Below are 21,802 nucleotides of genomic sequence, written 5' to 3'. Positions count from 1 at the left end.
AACGAGCAAGACCAGCACGGAAGTATTCTATGTTACAACATTCTGTAATCACAGAATCACAGAATATTAGGAGTTGGAAGGGACCTCGAAAGATCACCCAGTCCAACCCCCCGCCAGAGCAGGATCACCTAGACTAGGTCACACAGGAACACATCCAGGCAGGTTTTGAATATCTCCAGAGAAGGAGACTCCACAATCTCTCTGGGCAGTCTGTTCCAGTGCTGTCACCCTTATTAATGAGCATGTAATACAAAATATAATCTAAATATACACATAATTATATAAATACTGTGTATAAATAATAAAGCTTATTTTAGTGACTTCTCTAGTTAATCCTAAAATCCATTGCTTCTACCTGCATCACAGAATAGGGGTGGGTCAAGGTTCAACAGATTTCCTTTTCTTTGTAGATCAAGATCTGCCTTTTCCTGAACTACCACAGTCATATGAAAGAAAAAATATCTGTATGAAGCCATACTCCGAAAATTCTCAATTATTTTGAATAAATCTCCTTCAGGAGAAAAACTTTGCTACAACTGGAGTTCACAATGCATCTAGAATAGTTGCTCTTTTGGAAAAGTTGAACAGTTAATTCTTTCAATTGGTAAAGAGTACTAACAATTAGAATGAACAGGATATGTAGTGAATTACTTAAGAAAAGTTTCTGAAAGGTCAGTTTGCATCAGAAAGTCAGGTAAGAGCAAGAATATGATCTCTAATGTCCACCAATTCAAGATATGTGTCGATTGAGGCTCCCTTAGACTATGAAACACCATACTGAAGTGTTCTGAACTGATGAACCTTTGTCCCTGCACTGAATCTGAAAGAATTTACAGAAAAAAACCTGGGAAATGAAAGAGGCTAGCTTAGAGTGAAACCCACAATCAATGCCCTGAGAGCTCTAAATTCCACATGTGATTCCTTTTTTTGATTGTGGGTAGATCCTGAGTTGGAAGAAGGTGAGAAAAAAGGGTTCTATTTTATCTTCTTTTTAACTGCTATTAGTAAAATATACTTTCAGATTCTTAGACAAAGAAGGAAACTACATTAAAGAGGAAGGAGGCAATAATTGTGACGTGAACACACTCTATACCTAAATATTTGATAAACCAAAGAAAAATATCCCCAAAATATTAAATTTCATGTAACTAATATTTTACAAATATCAGTAAGAAGCTACAGGTGTGAAGAAATGTAGTTTAAGAGAAACCTATGAATCAAGCAAGGTAATTTGTCAACACTGTAATAAGGCTAGTGCAGTAACTACTGCAAACATCACTTAGCATGAAAGCCTGTATGCCTTATAAATCCCTTCAACACCCACAAAATATTACATAATAATTTTCACTTCTTGAAACAAATGAAAGCATTATTCCTATTTGATATCATCATGCTGCTGCAAATACAGGATCTAAATTACTTCATAGAGATTTACAACATTTACTATTAAGAAGCATAAGGTTACATTACTTTCTTTAGTATGACCAAAAAACATTTGCAGAAATATTTGTTCAAACAAAATACAGTATTAAGTTTGAAATAAAGTACTCTTTGTTTGCACAGGTGATACACTTCTCTTGACTAACTGAGCATTTTTAATTTCAATGCAGGTTTCAACCATCAACCATATGCAATGGACTTCCCGCTCTCCAAGTAACCTTGACATATATGGCTATTTGCATTACATTAATACCATAAAATATATTTTCAACTGTCACCACCATTCAAGTGTTAGCTGTCATCAAATAATTCAGAGCAATAATTTGCAGCACACCAAACTAATGTTATTACAATTTAAATGTTGATTTTTACTTGCTATTTTTAAAAAATTTTATTTCTAGAGTACATGATATATACTAAAAAACTGAAAGTCTACTTCAGATGATACTGCAAATTTCTCAAATCAGAAAAAGAAAATTTGGGAATAATTGATGGTAGAAATTCAATAGTGTTTAGCTAGAGTTAGATTCATTCTCAAGCCTTCTCCACTATGCATGTTCTGCAGACTTCTCCAAAGTATCTTATTTGTTTTTCTTGATGAAATTATACTATACACAGCCACACCAAGACATAAGTGATGGTTCATACTAGAGATCCAAACTTATGCAAGCACCATTAATTTGTCCAAACTGTCGCCTAAATGTCACTGACAAAGCATGAGTAAAAAGCTCAACTTTTACTTCAGCAGAAATGTTTGAAACCATGCATTTGAACAGATTTGGTTTATTATGCCCTATTAAATGTTAATTTGCTTTACCTCAGGTTTTACACACAAACAGCAGAGAAGAAAGTTATTCCCCTGGTATTCAGTACACCAAATACAAAATTGCTTTAATCTGATTATGACCCAAAGTCATAAATTTCACATACAAACATGTTTCAGCTATGCTTTAAAGAAACGACTTGTATCTTTCAAAAAGCTGGTTAGGATATTTGAAGAAACATTCTTATTTTGCTGAAAACAAATCATATAGCTCCACATGATCCTAAGAGGAATATTTACATGCATACATATCTTCCAACTATATATTTCAATTAGTTTCTTTTCCAGTTTTATGTTTTTTAAGGTCTATTATTACCTTATATCCAGGTCCTAACTGATGTATTGCAAATATCTGTGCCGGGTTGAGTGCTTCAGTGAATACATATACTGCTCCAAGCTGGCCACAGAACACTCTGTTAGCATCAGCAGTCTCCGAAGAGCCAAGAAAACATTTATCATAGCTCTGTATCAGAAAGAGGCAATGTTAATGAAGTTTAGTCACAGAAACTATACAATGAAATAATACTCATATACAGCTACTGAAGCCAAAAAATAAAGAGAGACTGTAATTAAGAAAATAAATCAATCATTTAGTACTTCAGTACCTGATCTCCTATAGTGAACAACTTCATTTTGAACATGGTAGCATTGTTTTACAGGTCAGTATTACAGTGCTGTTATGACTGGCTGCTAGGATTTGGTTTTTATTAATTGATTGACATACAACAGAAAAAATTAGAACAGTACCTTCAAGTACCAAATAACCTACCCTATTGCCTTCTAGGAAATAAGAAAGCCTTGAAGTACCTTGAAACTATCATCAGAACTCCCACTGCTAACACATGAGAACACATGCTGAAATGCACTCTTTTTTCATCATTGTACTAAACACCTCTAGCAGAAAAAAAAATAAACACAAATTTTTCTACTTTGCAACTGGTGCAAAGTCATCTCTATGACCACAGCCTGTAATGATTGGGTTGACATTAAACTCCTCTTCTGTCTTCCACAGTTCCAAGAGCTGTCACTTTCCATTCCTCCTTTCAACAACTACCACTCTGCATAAAGACCTTTTATTTTGTTACCAATTTAGATATATTTTGCAAGAATTAAGTTAGGTTCTTCTGGTCCTTCCTTGAGTCATATGTACCTTATTTAATGGAAACAAGGATCAGGCCTCACTTTTTGAGCTGAATCAGCAAACCAGTAGAGTCTGCATTAAGAAGTCTGCTTTTTCATCTTGCTTGGTTGATGAGTTTTACCCCAAGAAAATACTTTTGTCAGTCTGGAGAATGGAATCAAATATGGTGAACTGCTACAGCAACTGATCTAGGTGGGTAAATTATTAACAAGGAAGAGGGCACTCTGTCTAAAGAGTTAGGAGGAAGTCAAATATCTGGAGCTCAGCTTTGCAAAGAGGTGAGGTAAGAAGTACCCAGAATTTTGTCTCTGATTTATCCTCCTTTTCACCAAATACCTCTTCTAATTTTGTTCCCTTGGAATTTCTAATTTTTTGTCTAATAAAACTAAAAAATTTGTGAAAATACTACATTCAAACTGATTCACAAAGTCATATCCAGGATGCTCAGTGCAAAAGATGGGCTATGAGTACTGGAAAATCTAATGGTGAAACTTCCGAACAATTTTCAGTTAGTTTATTAAAGTCTTGCTTAGCCTTGAAGGCTTTACTGACACCTGTGTCATTACAGTCAATTCATGTTGAGACATTCTTAGTGCTCATTTGAGGAATTTGTTTGAGCTACTGATGCCATCCTTTTCCCCACCTATTACAAGAGTAATTTCCTGGATTCTTCTAGTTATCATTAACTGTACAACAACTATTGCAGTTTTCAACTAATTCTGAGTTTTACATATAATTATATTCTAGGTCTGTTAACCTGTACTAATTTCCATTTCTGTCTTTTTTTCATTCTTCCCAGATTACACTTTCTCAATTTCTGGAGCTTCAATCTGGATTAGGTGTTTCCGTGATTTTTAATTGGAGTAGAGGGCTAACTCCTGATTTTCTGGTAATATTTATTCACTTCTGTTCCAGATGCCAAACAATGCATAAACCTGATTTATTTATTTATTTACTTAACAACAGCACCCAGTACTCATAGCTCATTTGATCTTCCTCCAACTATCTCACATTTCTAGTTTTAAACCTGCTGGACATTAACTGATCCAAATTTGTTTGCCTATTTCTGTGCATCCCTGAAAGTATGTCATTAATGACCCCAAGATGATCTGATTGACAGATCTGCCTTGGTCCAGATCTTCCTATTTTATTTACATTAAAAATTAAACTTTTGGGATTCCTAGACCTTGTTACTTAAGGACAAAATTTTATCCTAAATAATCTCAATGCTTATATGACTTCTTTCAAACACAGCCCGAATGCTAATGATGTCATTAATCTGTTGGTTTTTCACCACATGTCGACTTTTATAAACCTTCTATAGTTTCCTTATCCTACAATGGAAAAGTAAAGTTCTGTGAAAGGTGTCGGGACATCATCAAGTCTATCTTCATCCAGCTATCTGAACAAAAATCTTCCACCAAACCTCAGTATCTCCATATTCTACATGCTTAAGAGAAGTTTCATGCTTTCTCTCATGTTACTTTCCACAACTGGGGAAAATTCCTAATTTAACAGCTGTAATAGCCAAACTTCCAATTTAACTTCCATCTCAAAGTATACTTGATCTCTGATAAATCATTAACCCCATAAGGCATACAGAGCTGATCATGCCAGCTCAATGGCTGACCAGATAGCAATTGCACACATTTGATTATGTTATAACCTGTCATGCATTTCACTTCATCTTTTCATCATAATCTCCTTAGAATATAAACTCAGTGAACTATTTACCACTAGCTACTGTATCATGCGTAGCACCCTAAGACAATGAATCTCAGCATTGCTATGGTTTTTATATTTCATTAACAGCAATAATGAAGTCAAAGCTAAATACGGCTCTATGGAAACAGCATATCAGCAGCATTGGCAACAGAAACAGCTATACAGGGAAGTCTAGACTGTCTTCCCCTTTTTCATCCACACTCATATCTTTCTTCTAATATTCAGGCTGAACATTGTGCAACATTTTTAATACATGGAAGTCCCCTCAATAAAAAGAAAAATCTTGAAGAAGGTTAGAGTGGTGTAGAGTTTTGCATACATAACACATTTTGTAAATCGCTAGACAAAAACGTGTTTAGTAAGACAACATACATTTGTGAAGAATATGGGTGTGAAGCCTTAATGTCTATTTCACGTAATATTCTACATTTTGCTGCCTGTATTACAGAAACAAGTAAGAATCTAGTGAGTTCATGGCTATGTATAAATAAGAATGAACTAGAAAAAATACAGAAAAAATCATTAAAAATATTTAAAAAGCATCTTTTAAAACTGCCACCCTTTTTGTCATCTGCACATTTACTGCAGTGTCTTCCAGAGCACATATGAAAATTGTAGATTGAGGTATTCTTCAGTTCTTGTTTGGATATAAAAGGTAAATGTCAGATATTTTAAAAAACTCTCATAAAAATATAACAGAATCATAATGCAAGAGCAATCTGGGAAAAAAGTAAAATAAAATAATTCACAGTCTCTACCAAGAAAAAAATCTATGCTTAAAAAAAATAAAACTCAGTTCTTTAATCTTAAACTCCATAATGCAAATCTAATGAATGCTTTATTAAACTAAAAAATACTTAATCATAATGCATTTTGTTCAGTGCTAGCTTTGACACAGTGAGCAACTGAAAAATCTTGTCTTCATTATACTTACTGTTTTAAACCCTACATCTCAATTATCTTACAATGTTCTTGTATAAGAACATACTGAAGCGTCAGATGCACTTAGTTAACATGCAGTTCCTTCCCTCCATTTTCACTATCTGTTTTTGCAACCTGTTAAATCTATCAGTACAGTCTATTTTAAGAGTTATGCACAATATATGATGTAAAGAACAAAGAATGATTTGCTGACTTGCATAGTTTTTTTCTCTTTCCCCAAAGCTGTTATGGTAAGGTATTTTTTTGTCATCTTGCAGGAGACTAAAGTTATAATGAAGTGGAAGGGCTAGATGGCAGAGGTTAACAAATAAGCTGGATAATTGCTCAAGTCTTTTCAAGGTAATACTTTTAACAACTCAACCTTTTTATGAAACAAGAAGGTTCTAATAGAGTTAAAAATGTAATGTGTAATAGTGCTAAGGAGACTATGGACACACTCCCCTACTTTTCCTTTATGCCTCTTACACACATTCATACAACTTTCCTGAATTTCTCCTACTTTATATTCTATCTCCTACTTCTGATATAACATATTTTTGTTATTAAAAAATAGAGAGCTAATGATAACTAGTGTCTTTCAGAACTTAGTCTATTCTCCAGCAGACAAATTAAAACCTCAACAGAAACTTAAGACTTGTATCAAAACATCTAAAGCTTGGTAAACCAATCCCACCTTAAGAAAAGACTGTACTTCTGTTACATGAGAAAGTAGAAAGGAACACTGTGAAGAAAATATGAATAGGAGGAGCAGCTCTTTCTGCTAAGCATTTCTCATTAAGGGTTACAGATCTCCACACGATATAACTAGTGACTCAGCCAAGATCCTATGAGACCTCAGCTGGCTTTTCAGTCATCATATTCTCACCTATCACAGAAATGTTTATATTACCAAGGGGAAACCATGCTCTGTGACAACAGAGAGGTTTGCCTTTTCTTGCAATTAGATACACTACCATGAAAAGAATGATGATTAGAAGCTTTGGCAAGCAGAACCCTTCTCCTTTAGTTAACATGTAATATTTAAACTCTCTCTTTCAAATCCAATTTTGCCTCTAGAATTTAGCAAAAAACAGTTAATTTCCTTAAGTATAAAAGAGCTTCCTTATCCCATACAGGCAGAAGGAAACAACTTAAAGTCATATTATAAATAAGAAATAAGAAATAACAAAAGTGTAGCAAGCTGACAAAGAAAACACCTCTGAAAGTCTAGTGCAGCTTTAACCGAAGGCAAAGCACAAGATTATCATTTTGTCTGCCTTCCCCATCCAAAACTTTGGGCCAGAAAGAGCGCATATTTTCTGCATCATTAAGTGTAGACTGTCAAACTTACCAAATGAGGAGGTATGAAAAGAGAGCACAAAATAATTTTTGAAACTTACACAGATTTCATTAAAATAATTTAAATATGAAAAATATGGAAACAGATGCATTTCCTGTAAGAATATATTGTTAATTTGAATTCAGTCCAATTAACAGACAGAGGTGTTTTTACAGATATACATGCAAGCAGACAAGGAAACACAGGATCACAGTGTCTTTGCTTTGAGTTGACTAATGCTATGCAACTGTATGACCCTCAGTATCTTTTAACTGGTTTGGATGGCCAATGAGACGGAATATCTCTCTCTAAAAGTTTAATACTCAAGAAAATTGCTTACTATTTCAGGGATGAAATTTTGTAGCAGTCAATTTGTACTTGTTAACGATATTAATTAAATATTAATAACTTAATACTTAACACAACATTTTTAATATTGGTCAACTGCCTACTTACTAATGTCAAGTCAAACAATAAAAGGCAAAATACACTTGTTACTGGGAGACAAATTTAAAACTTCAGACATTGCTTAATACTATAAATCTCTTGACACTTCTCCATTACTTTTTGTCTTTCAATCTATCTTGTCAGCTTAAAACTGTAAACTCTGCCTACAAGAAATGATCTCTTACAACACTACTGTTGCTTTAAACAATATGACTCTGATCATAGTTCAGGCTACTTAGTTCTACTGCAATTAAAAAACCTACTTAAAATTTAGTGTTCAAAAACACAAAAAGCATACAAATCTTTTAAGCATTAACAAATATCTCCTCCTGGATCGAACACAGAATTTACTGTGATACAAAAATGAGTACTTTTGTATAACTTGGCAGTATGTATAGTCATTTGGCAGAATGAATCAGGTTTTTTTAAGGACTTTTCTTAATCTAATTCTGTAAAATCTATAACTCTACCATATTTTTCTATGGAAAAAAGCTAAACATTAATCCATTGTTATCCGTGTCCTCTATACGTTATCACATTACAAAAATACTAGCTTTAACAGTCTCTCCAAACAAAAGCTCTGAAAATTTCATTAAAACAGCTATATAAAATGCAGCCAAAGAAACCTCTAATATTCTAAAAAATATTAATATATAAAATCAATAATATTATACTTAAGTACATAACTAAGGAAGATCAATTAAAGGAGAAAGTTAAAAAAAGATAGAAAATTTGCAAAGATCTAGAGAAAACTTTAAAATGAAAATCCGTGAGAAAGGAGAAAAAAATATCTTACATCATTTGTGTTAACATGCCAGGCCATGTCACCATACGATACCAGCTGGCCATTCACATAACATCGTATTTCACTGTTTCGCCATCGATTATAGATGTGTACAATGCTTATCATGTACCACTGGAAAGACATGGAGAAACAGTATATAATGGCAATCTTTTGTGCTATAAACCCCAAAGTTAATGAATAGCGTTAAAAATAAGCGATCAGTTAAGTTATGCAAACAGATGAATCCTTAGAAACTTGTAAAATTAAAAGTCAAGTCAGTGAAACTTAAAGTTCAGTCAGTAGGAACCATGTACCTACCTGCATACCTTTATGGGATTAGAGTCACAAATGCATACATACAATTTAAAAGTTGAATACACTTCCATTCCTGAAAGTGCAATTTAATTTAAAAACTATGCACTCTAACACAAAGTACAACTGAGTTCTAATGGGAAATCCAGTTCTATGTGCACTTACCTTAACAAATTCATATCATATATCTCTGCCTTTTCATCATAGCTCTCTGTCAGAAATCATTTAATAAAAGGAAAAAAATTCACAACAACAAACTTTAGAGCCCAGCTTACGATGTCATCCTGATTACTTCATAACATTTTTTGGTGTTCTTTATAATTTCACCAATTTTTGGACAACTGACATATCATTAAAAATGGATTATATAATCAAACATAGAAAGCATCAGAGTTAAATACTTCCAAGTACAACTATTGTGATCTTTCAAATAATCTGTTCAACAGGAAGCATTATGTCCATGATGAGTAAGATGAAGAAGAAAACCCTAAGTTTCCTTTAAAACTGAACCTTTAAATTAATACAAGACTACGAATGGAAATTTAATCTTTAAGATCTGCAGATCAACTCAACTATACTGGATGTCTGTATTATTTCAAAACATATACAAACCAGATGAAAATGGACATACTGGAGAAAATCCAGAAAGGGCCACAAAGATGAGTCAGTGATTGAAGCCCCTAACACATGAGGAGAGGATGAGATATGGGTCTGTTTAGCCTGGAGAATAGAATGCTCAGGGAGATCTTATCCATGTGTATAAATACTTGATGGGCAGGGGATGAAGAAGATGGAGCCAGAAACTTCTCACTAATATCCAGTGACAGGACAAGAACCAAAGGGCACAAAATGAAATATAGGACAGTCCATTTAAACATATGCAAGAAGGGTGATAGCAAGCACTAAGGATAGTCAAACACAGGCACAGGCTGCTCAGAGAAACTGTGGTGTCCTTGCTTGGAGGTATTCAAAGCCTGACTGGACAACAGCCAGCGCAACCTGATCTAGGTGTCACTTCTCTGAATAGGGGGTGAGACTAGACTGTTTCAACACTTCCCTGCCCAATCTTATTGATTCTGTGAAAAAGTCAGCTCATCTGCCTTGAAAACACCATTTCATATTTTAGTAATTTGGAATAGTAATTTACAATTTACTTGTCTTCGCTTTCTTGGTACCTGTTTCAATTATTATCTTTATTTTTATGTTCAGCTAAGTCTCCTTTTTTCAAAGCAGAGAACTTCTGCATCCCTCGGCATTATTTTAATAAGTCACTTGGTGACTCTCTCCCTGAGGTGGGGTAAATAGATACAAAGCCTACTAATATGGAAATCTGCCTCTCTGTATCAGAGAAAATAAAAGCAAAATGTTTTCACACGTTGATTTTGAAATCAGACAGAGCACAGAATTACAAATAAAACAAGCATGCAGAAAAATATATTTTGAGAATAATCGTTGCAGTAGTCCTCAAATTAAGCTATGTTCTGTTATACTTCTATCATGTCTATATATTAGAATACACATTTTTCCACATCTGTTCCTAGTTCTTTACAAATTTATTCTCATTTTCCCCCCTTAAAACCTACAGTTAACAGAAGGGTCAAAATCTCCTACTAATCATAGAATCAGTAAGGTTGCAAAAGACCTCTAAGATCATCAAGTCTAACCATCAACCCAACACCACCATGCCCACTAAACCATGTCCTGAAGTGCCATGTTTACACGTTTTTTGAACTGACTCCATCAGTTCCCTGGGCAGCCTGTTCCAACACTTGATTGCTCTTTCAGTAAAGAAATTTATAGAACATATGACGTAGATCATACAACAGTACATAAGAGTATCTCACTTCTTTCATATCCAAGTAAAAAGAATTATTGGGTAATACTAGATTAAAGATGTACTGCTACAGCTTTGGTTTCTGAAGTCATGTGTGGCCAGTCTAACATTATTTTTTATTTCATGAAAAAATGAACAAGTATTTTTTTGTAGGCCACTCTCCCTCCCCTCAAAAAATCTAAAAACAAATGCACAACTCAGTAAGCAAATGTTGTTCCCCATTTTGTAAGCAGATTCTATTTCAGAAAGGAACAACCATCATAAATTCAACAAAATATTCATATCAGAACATCCAGAAGCTTAACTGGTGACTATGCTAATCAGAAACTAAGTGCAAACTGCACGATAGAGCTCTGCTTTCATCACTTCTTTTCCATGGATTCCATACCACCTAACATAAATCTCTTAGAAGAAAAATTCCCTTCTCCTCCTTCCTTCAAAGGTTAATTTACCAGTAATCTTTACTAAGTGATGATGAATTTAAATACTTTGATGATTTTAATACAGGAGGCATTTTTTCCAAAAGTACTACTCTAAATTGTACCTTTTAAAACTATTTACTAGTATTTCCAGTTCTGATATTTTTCTAGCAGAAATCAGCTTATAACCATAAGCCCCAAGTTTATTCCACTTATCTTCTATCTGTGATTTTTAATTCAGAGAGGTTTAAAGAATTTCTGACAACATACCAGTTCGGAAGACTGTCCCTGTGTGTAGCTTAAGCATAACAGATGACTCATTCACTTGGAAATAAACAGTTCATTACTTTTGTTGAAACACTGCCCACAGAGCAATGCTATCCTGGGAGAGTTCTGTTGTCCATGTCAAACTTTAGGAAAATTATATAACCTACTTTTTAGAATCTTTCCCCCTCCATGCTAACTACCATTCAAGCACATGCAATTTATTTTAGTCCGAATCTCCTCTCTTCCATGCAATTTTTTTTGCATTTTTAGCACTGATGCTATGTCAGAGCACTATCTATGTCTGTTACGCTGACATACAAGGCAAGCGCACATACACACACGTGCACGCATGTGAGTCTATCTCAGCTCATTACCATAACTAACACATTTAAAAAATAGCTTTTTTGCCTCTTGCACTTGAATTAACTCAATTTACATTTTAAACTGTAATTTCTTTTTAGCCAGGGAAGTATTCAAGTATTAAAAAATGGTTTAGTCTTTATGTCCTACTTGTCACCAGTATAAATCTACATAAAATAAGTAACAAATGTTTTCAAAGCTAGTTTGAAAAATAGAAGATTACAAACTCCACGAACTTAAGTCCAGAATGCATTCTCATCAAAAAGAAAATAAATGTCCTTCCTAGATTCATGCTTGCTCACTTGACTTATACCCTTCCCTCCCTGCATTTTAAAGAATATAAATTCTCGTATTGTATAATAGTATAATTTCTTTAAGGTTTTCAGAGGAGTATAACCTCTGAAGTTTCTGAGGAGTCTACACAGTGTGTATCAAATGGCTCACAAACCTGTTCTTATACACCGTAAGAATCCTTCAAACAATTCAACGGAAGTGGGGGAAAAGACTTCCCATGTAACAGTGCATTTCCTACTTAGTTACTGATCTTCAGGGCACAGACAATTTGTTCTTTATTGCTACAATGAACTTACTTATCTGATTAGGATAAGTCTTTAGTACCAGGCATCAACTCAACCATTAACAAGACCTGCCCCACTGTCACTCATAACTGTAAGTACTATTTGAAACGAATTCCCACTGACAGTCAAGTCAACAAAGCTTTTGATATTTCTGTTATGTTAATAACCTCATTTAAAATAGACATTCCAGTCTCACTTTTATTTTTTTAGATATGTAGAAGCAAGCATATATGTATGTCTCATAATTTCCTGTAAATTTACCACTTAACACGTCTTAAAGTTTTAAATTAAATTACATATTATTCTGTCAATGGTGTCATATGACATAGTAAACAGTGGAAAGATCTTCACACAAACATAGTATCTTTCTAATCTGTCTACATGAAGTTTTTGACCAGGTGGCTTGAACAAATAATTTTATTGTGGTTAAAACTGAAACAAAACAACATTATTCAGAAGTTTAAGGAGGATGATGCTTCTGGCAAAAGCTATTGCTGAAATGTCAATGTCTGGAAGCAAACGGCTAGAAAAAGGTATATCTGATAAAAATCACACTTCTCTAGTTAGCGTTTGGACACCGAGTTGCTTTGTAACAGAGTACACATTTTTAAATACATATCTACACATTTAGTGTTTGGACAGTGGAACCAATGTAATACCTAAATAACATGAATAAAATAAATCTATATGTTATGCAGGATATGTTTAGACTTGCTAGAACCAGGAATTGTATGTGACAAGTTTTCCTTCCTCCATTATTTATTAATAATATCCCACATACATGTACACACACATTACTAATGGAAAAAAAAATCTTATGAAACCACTTGCAAATATATTCTAGAAGATTTATTTAAAATACTTTCTAAATCTGACAAACAACCCAAAGTGTATGAAGCACTATCCTTGAGAAATATAAAAACAGCATGGAAGTTATAATTGGACATACTGCAGCAGATCATCAGATTATGATGTGAAACTGATATTCATACAATGAGATATACATATAATAGTATTTCAGAATGAACTATTTTAAGTAGAACAGCAAGAGCTAAGTTTTTTCAGGGTTGTCATGAAGGAATACTATTATGAAAAGAATATCTTGCTAAAATATGAAAGACTGCTTCTTCATCAAGTAAAGAAATTATCAGCTAGGTCCCAAAAGTCAGTTAACAATAACAAAATCCAAAAGTTAACAATTCCATTTTTTCCTAGTTTGAATGTTTATCAGTAGCACCAGACGTGCTACTGTAAAAGAAAACTGAACTGCCATAAAAACTCTTTTCTGGTTATAAAATCAAATAAAATTTGCAAAATAGAACTGATTCATTTCAGTACACTCAGCAGATACGTGTTTATGAGGCTTTATAAATCCCTGGATAATATGCTAGAAAAATACATCACTATGTTTTAAAAAAACACAAATGACCCCAAAGCTACATGACAGAATTAGAATAAGTGATTTCGAATCACAAATATATACCAAAAAAAAAATAGTAGAACATAAAGCTGATGAGTGAACAATGGCATTCTCTCCCTAAGAGACTGGTTTCTCAAAACCGAACAAGCACTGAAATTTAACATACACTTTCTAAGGCCATAAAAAAAGAAATGAGCTTCACAGCAAAATATATACAAGACTGTTATCAATGACAAACACATAATGCTTATGGTACAGAAAAGTCAATGCTTCAGCCAACTAACTGAAATATTGAAGCCAGCAGAATCATTGTTCTCCTAGGACTACTATGCATACAGTAGAAATGAACACTAATATGATCTAGAGAAATAATCAAGATTTACTATGAAAAATGAGAACTCTCAAAATTCCAGTGACATAGAAGAAAGTTCAGAGCCTTATATCTCCCAGCAACAGCTAAGAAAACTAGCACTGCCAGCAAAAATTGTTCCAGGCATTGGCACCAAAGTTACCAAGTACAGAACGTTCAGAAATAGAATGATGACCTTTTAAAAAGAAAATACAACCATTTTACAAATACTGAAAATTCTTCTCTAACTGAAGCTAATTAAGCAGTATTTAAAAAAAACAAACCCTGAGTTTATAGAAATCTTATTTTATAAATTATTACATTTTTCTTGAATTGATTCTGGTCTGTAACTGTCAAAAATTTGCATGGTCATCAGAGAAACTAATTAAGAAATTATAGATCATTAGTAACACTATGGCACTAAAGAGTTTTTAGCACTTATTTGCAGAAATTTGTCACATTTTCAATACGTTCTTTATTGTGAATACCACGTAGCTTACCTTGCGTGGCTGGAAGTCATACTTCACACAGTGCTGGAAACCTTTGCCTTTCGACTTCAGTGATGTAACTATCAAGCAGTTGCCAACAAAATGAGCAGAATACCCAACACCTTTGCTAGTGCGGAAACTGAAAAGAAAGAGTTTTCAATGAAATTGGAAGTAAAGGAATAATTGCATAATAAAAGAAGTTCAAAATACTAGTTTAAATAGCTATAAGAAAGAAAATAAATTAGTATCTGGACTTGTGAACTTCATTTCCTGTTTCCTTACCAATTCTTCAGGGAGAGCTACTAGTCTTCACCTCTAACTTGATTCCAGGACATTCTGAAAACCATTACTTTGGTCGTTGTTTTTTTTTACATAAATCTAAGATGGTAAATACTGTATCTGTCAGGTTTTTCCCTAGGTTTCCCAATAATTTAAAATAACACATCTGATTTAAGCTGTAAAGAAAAATCCATCACAGAACAAGCATGAGGTGCCTTGCAATTTGATGGGGTTGGGAGAACAATGCAGCTGCTATGACATACCAGTCTGGACTCAATATAATTACAACGCACAAGACTTATTTCTTTTTCAAGACTTATGATTTAGTTAGGCTAATGATCTATGAAGCTTTAACCATAGGAGTTTTGGATTTATTTTCATTTGTCAAATTGATTAAGGACTGCAATTTTTACAAAGTAAGTTTCCAGCTTTTCTATGACAAATAACATAAAGACAGAAAAGGCATAAAGCTCTTACATTTATCTAGTTATATTTGAAAACAAAAGCATTGTTAAGAGAAATTCTGGACTTCTTAGAAGACATTTTGCACAGACAGCTGGTGGAAATTCATGAATGACATCACAGAGACCACTTTTAAAAAGGTAAGCCCATATCTACAGCTATGTAATTTATTCCCTTCTGAAAGGCTAAACACAATAAAAAGAAATCTGCAATCAGTAATATATAGTAATACAGTAATATATATTTTAAATGTATATATTTTATATGTGTAAAAACTTTATACAGTTTTTAGACTATTTTTAAAAAACCTTGTTACCATGTTAGAAAAATAAACAGTGGGTGAAATACAAGGTCTAAATGGTGAACATCCATAAATTCTGAGAAAAAGCTTCTCAAGTGTAAGAAAAAAATGACACTACTAATTTTGAACATTTGTATATACTCCTGTAGCCCACTAATTAACACTTTCTCATTTCCCTAATGTAGGCGACTTATAAAATAATTACATATTTTTATAATAATAATGTTTTAAATGGTTTAATTGTTGTAAGAGTTTCATTAAACACTTATTAGGTTTACCATAGCAACATTAAAAGGTGAAAGGCACATGTAACACTAAGTTCAGATTTCATCTTACCTAACAGCTGCTGAAATTCTACCTCTTTCATCTACCCTACTATATAAACACAATCTTGATTTTAATATGCAGAAAAACTGCATAGTTATAGACCTAGTTTCATCTTCAGAAACTTACAGTTAAATCTGTATGTTTATATTAATGAAGGAGAGAAAGAGATTTTCCTCTTTCCTCACCATAAAAATGTAGCTGATAAACAATGAACTTCCAAAAAGAAGAAACACCTTACAAGATAGGTGGTGTGAATATAACCTGAGGTGGTCTGAGCTTTCATGTTCTTCTCCTATGAGAGAATTTTTAAAGCAGGGCCTCTTTACCAGAGAGTGTAAAGACGGGACAGAGACTAATGGTTTTAAACTGAAAGAAGGTAGATTTAGACCAGATATTAGGAAGAAATTCTTTACTGTGAGGGTGGTGAGGTACCGGAACAGGTTTCCTAGGGAAGCTGTGGATGTCCCTTCTCTGGAAGTGTTCAAGGCCAGTTTGGATGGGACTTTGAGCAACCTGATCTAGTGGGAGGTGTCCCTGCCCATGGCCAGGGGGGTTGGACTGGATGATCATTAAGGTCCCTTCCAACCTAAACCAAATGCTATGATATGAATCTATGATCTCTGGTCATCAAGACGGTTCTGTTGGCCTTGAGGCATGGCTTGGTTTGCTCTTTGCCTTTAACAACCTGTTAAGGTGTTTCAGAAGCTTTATTTTCTCAAATTCATTCTGTGGGTTTCTCATTCTTGTATCTGCCTTTATATGTCTTACACTATTCTTCCTCTCCTCAAGCTGCTGCGGTGAAAAGGAGCATTATTCCCACTCCCTGCTACAGCCCTTTGTACAGGCTTCCACACAACCCTCCTGGGAAAAAAAGGCACTCTTTTAATAAATCTAAAAAATCCTCTCTATATAAACCTAAGATATACACTAAGAATGAGAAAAATCACATACTGTCCACCACCAGTGACCTCAACAATGATACAATTTCTAACACTACCATACATCTTTTGAAGACTATTTTTAACATGGATCATTTCAATGATCTGGCTTCCACAATGACCCCATAGGCAGCTATAGCCCACAAAAAAAAGGAACAGTGAACAGCTTCATGGGAGAAAATGACTCATATACATATATAACTTGCACTACACAGACACAACCTGCACAGCCACAGTACTGAATTTTGTACAATAACATGAAGGTTAAAACTCTTAAAATGCAGGTTGTATGATAAGAAAAACAGAATGTGCTCTAGGCCAGTTTGAGACTTCGATTTACCTCCTTAGGGTTTTATGCCATCTAAAGAACTTTCTACCAGGTAGCTGCATCTCTCACAATGCCAGATTTGTTTATCAATAACATAAGACATCTTTACAAGCTAAAATGTTTTTGGCTAACAGAATACTATTCTGAAGGATATTGAAAAAATACAGAGATTCAATACATTCTGACATATTGTGCTGTATTTTTTTTACTAGATGTCAAATAAAATGTTTGGGTTTTTCTAAAGCTACCAACAGCCAGTCATTGTAAATACCATCACATTTTTACCTGATAAAGCCCTAAAACTGTGTAAATTGCATCCTACTACTTTGAACATAGACTGAGAACACTGTATAGAAAAAAAGAATGGGTCTTGAAGAAATGTCTACACCTTTAAGATTTTTCCATTTCCTAACCACCCCCACTAGTTACTGGGTTGATTTTGTCACCATTATGGTCAAACCATTCTCTTAGTGAAATTTTAAACACTGAATTGACCTTACATGTGTAACTTCCTGGAGTTCAGCGCAGGAAAACAAGAAATTAAGTAATGAAAAAACAGCTGATTTCTTAGCAGGACTCTTAATCTTGAAATAAAATGAATTATTTTCTAAACATGAAGCTTAGCCAAGATTTTACCTTTTTTGCCCTAATGAATTAGGATTCTAGTATAATTGTAGTTGAGAAACAGAGAACTCAAATATATTCTTTGTTTACCAAAACATTATAATAAATAGATTATGTTATTCTTCACATTTTATTGCTTACCAAAGGTAAAGTAGGCTAGGACTGGTCTCTAGGATACTGAACAGAAATTATCTTACCAATTACCTAACACATGCAAAGATGAAATGCATAGAGACAGCAAGAGCAGTACTGTCAACAACCATATGGTTTTATGAGTCTTTAACTGCCTCCTTTAGCAGCTGGTACATAATTTTACTACAGATCATTCATAGAATCCTTATAGCTATGTTTCATTTCAGTCAGTATCTCAAAGCAGCTACTGGATGTTACTACTCTTCAATAGCAGGTAAGCATTCTTTCACTCACAGGTTAAACTGTTAAGAGATCCCAGTTATTTTAGCTTAGGATTTTATGAGCAATTTAACATGCAGTCACTAATGAGATCAAGAAGACATTAATTTGTTCTTGTCTGAAGAAAAAAAAAAGGTTTATTTTCTACTAACTTTGGAATTCCATTTTGTGCTTTTGACACTGTTCTGCATGATCTCTATTATTATTAGCTCTAGAGAAGGACTGAAAAGTCTAGAGACTTGCTTTGTGTGGGTTTTTTAGTTTTATTGTTGTTGTCCTTACATCAATAAAAATAAGTTTAGAATGCTTTTTCAAAAGTTTTAGCCATTATTCCATTGAATGGCTGTGGAAGCACTTGGAAGCACACTAACGACAAAAAGCAACAATTATGGCAATCCAGCCTCAGTTCATCCTCTAATTCCTTTACAGAGCCTGATATACAATTTGAAAGAAAGCATCTCTTAAAAAAGCAAACAAACAAACAGAAAACCACCAAAAAATCAAACCAACACAAAAAACCATGCCAATCTTCATATCTGGATAGATTTTATCTAATTTCAGACCTTACTTAGAAGTAATGACACCCCATCTCCTGTTTAGCAGAAACAAGTAAAGAGATTTGTAAGACGGAGACTCCTCATTTGAGTGTGCTTAAGGTTAGCCATAAATTCCTAAATTTGCACCGACTTTATGACAATGAATCTGCTTCTCATTTTTGAGGAAACATTTCCAATGATCTGTTAAAATCTGATTATTATTATTATTATTATACTGTGTCTTATTATAATTGTGATAGTTAAATTGAACATAGTACTGAGTGTCTGAAAGTTCAAATTTTTCTATATTGCTGTCTACTTACTGGATTTCAGATTAAACAATCCATCAACATCAGATTTTGCATAACTTCTGAAAACAGAAGTCAAGAGATTGTGATAGATCTTGCTTATGTTCAATCCTCATCTATCTGCACAGCTGATATGCAGTTTTTAAGAATGTAAGAAAAGGTAATCATACTAAATAGCAAATACACAAAGAATGAAGAACTGCTGAAGAAAATACCAGCATGTCCTGACACAACAGAAGGTTCGTCATTTTCCTCATACCTTTATCCTTTAGATAAGACAACTATACTTGAGCAGATATATGATTAATTTCTCAAGTAAAAAAACATTTTTCATGATTGACCAATAGAATAAATATTTTTATTTTCATACTATAATTTCTAAATATCAAAGGACTTTATTAAGGATGAAACTATTTCTGTTTTTCATCTCATCAGTTAACCTAAGTAAACTAAAATTGTCTCTCCTGCAATTACTGTATTAGGAAAAATTCATGGATTTATAAATTGCAAAGCAAAATGGACAGATGACTTTTTAAGAGTCTGTATACAGTAAGTAGCCATTATCTGCAGGTCTTTGTAGGGCAAAAAGCATGTCAGAAACTGAAAATAATGAAAAAGAATAATGGTCATTAGAAATCCAAAACAAACCATACCTGCGGCGTTATAAGCTACTTACCAATAAAGATAGGGTTTATCCTTATCTACATTGATATTGTTTAGTGGATCCATACGAAACCAGGTGTTAAGAGTAAACCCATTTTGATAAGGCCACTTAGCAATAGGAGGCAATGCAATTGCCTGAGGGAGAAAGAAAAAAAAACAACAACAAAAAAACAAAAGAAGAAAACAGCAAGTCAAAAAAACAAATTTTTTGAGAAGTATCATTAAAAGGAACGCCTTCCTAAAATTCTGTCATTTTCAATCAGCAGATCTGATCTAACTTTTGAATATTAAAGAACATAGAAAACCCTCAAATAGTGTTTTTCAATAAATGCATTAGTTTTCCATTATTTTTAAACAACTTTAATTTTTAACTACATAAATTCTACAAATAAAAGACATGGAATTAAATTTGTGAATACACAATATTAAGAGAAAAAGGAAAAATCACTTCTGTAGAAATTAAACCATAAATGCAGCTTTCATTAAGTACTCATCTCGTCAATAGACTTAAACATTAAGATAAAAAGAGCCTCAACAGATAGTACAATAGAGATTCTCTGTTAAAACTACAGTATAAAAAGGTTGTTCTTTGAGATTTAAGAGCACTTTTTTTCATTTTTTCCTACAAACAGTACGGCAAGAGACCAAAAATTTTATTTCCGTTCCCTGTCAAATTAATAGTAAGACATGGCCTGGGAAGAAATTTGATTCAGTATTTTATTTTTTTGGGCTGAGACTGATGAAGAGGTTGTAGAGAACTCTGATGTTAGGCACACTTTAGGAAGGAAATCTGACAAGTTGGACTTGCAAGGTCACTCACTAAATAAGTTTTTCAGTGATAACACTAAAACTAAAACCTTTTTTTCCCCTCAGTAGGATAACTAAACACAAAATGAAATAAATAAAAAATTTAAGAAATTAGATATTTGTAATAATTTAGAGACTACTGTAGTAGGCATTCATTACAATAAATTCTTTCTCCCCTCATCAAACAAAATATAGAATATCTTACACAAAAGTAGTTAAAGAATAGCAGCTTTTAATACTACTCCTTGCAATACTTTGTATAAGAATGCAAAGCAGAACCAAATAATTGTCTAAATAACTATAGAATGTTATCACGAAGTGTATTTAATGGGTATTTTTCAGCTTCAGTAAGGTAATTTAAGTTCTTACTACTCTTTAAAATAATGAAGGCTAGTTAGTTCTTGCACTGAACATGGCTCTGGGAACCCTGCTCTAGGTGGCCCTGCTTCAGCACAGAGAGGTTGGCCAATATGACCTCCAGAGTTCCCTTCCAACCTCAATCCTTCTGTGATTCTGTGTGATACTTACTAGTCACACCTGGAAATACTTTTTGAGGAGTGCTCAAGTCTTGTATATCTTGTCCTGATTCATACAGAAGACTACAATGAATTGTAGCAAACTCATTTACTACTTAAAATGATAACAAACGCAAGTCTTCTTGGAAAAGAGTCACAATAACTACACTAATACACTATGCCAATGTTGTCAATTAAGTAAAAACCAGCACAGACTAGGGCTGACTTTTAATTCTTTTTATACGCAAGAAAATTGCTGGAAGAATTTTAGAGCAGAGAACTTTATGAATCAAGAATGATAGGGAACTCACGGTAAATGTCATAATCGGATACAGCAATGTGCTCAGATTATGCTAGTATGTGATCAGACAAAAGAAATAACACCAATTCCGCTACTAGCTTGTACTGTTTGCTCAGTAGAAAACATATCAAGGAACTCCTTTGGGATATCACACTCCTCCCTCCTGAGAGGGAGTTCCCTGCCTGAAACAGGAAAACTGCTGCTTGATGACAACACGAACAACATCTGGGGATACTACCACTATCACAAGGTGTCCTCCTAATGGAGTGACTAATGTGCTACTTATACAGACTTGCAGAGAGGTAACACAGCACTGGGAAGAGCCCTTCAGTAGAGATAGGGAAGCAGATCTCAA

General features: G+C 33.7%; 1 protein-coding gene across 1 annotated transcript in view; it reads right to left on the bottom strand.

Annotated features, from left to right (window-relative positions):
• NBEA (neurobeachin) overlaps nt 1-21,802 on the bottom strand; it is a gene marked incomplete at its 3' end in the record, with an annotated part of 92,578 nt that overhangs the window by 62,061 nt on the left and 8,715 nt on the right. The window contains exons 5-8 of the mRNA XM_010182231.1: nt 19,838-19,959; nt 14,660-14,786; nt 8,633-8,752; nt 2,580-2,726 (exon numbers count right to left, since the gene is read on the bottom strand). Of these exons, the coding sequence (XP_010180533.1) occupies nt 2,580-2,726; nt 8,633-8,752; nt 14,660-14,786; nt 19,838-19,959 (516 nt within the window). The remainder of the gene's footprint in view (nt 1-2,579; nt 2,727-8,632; nt 8,753-14,659; nt 14,787-19,837; nt 19,960-21,802) is intronic.

Source organism: Mesitornis unicolor, unplaced genomic scaffold, assembly GCF_000695765.1.
Source record: "Mesitornis unicolor isolate BGI_N332 unplaced genomic scaffold, ASM69576v1 scaffold2524, whole genome shotgun sequence".
Taxonomy (NCBI): Eukaryota; Metazoa; Chordata; class Aves; order Mesitornithiformes; family Mesitornithidae; genus Mesitornis; species Mesitornis unicolor.
This window is presented reverse-complemented; position numbering and strand designations above follow the sequence as displayed.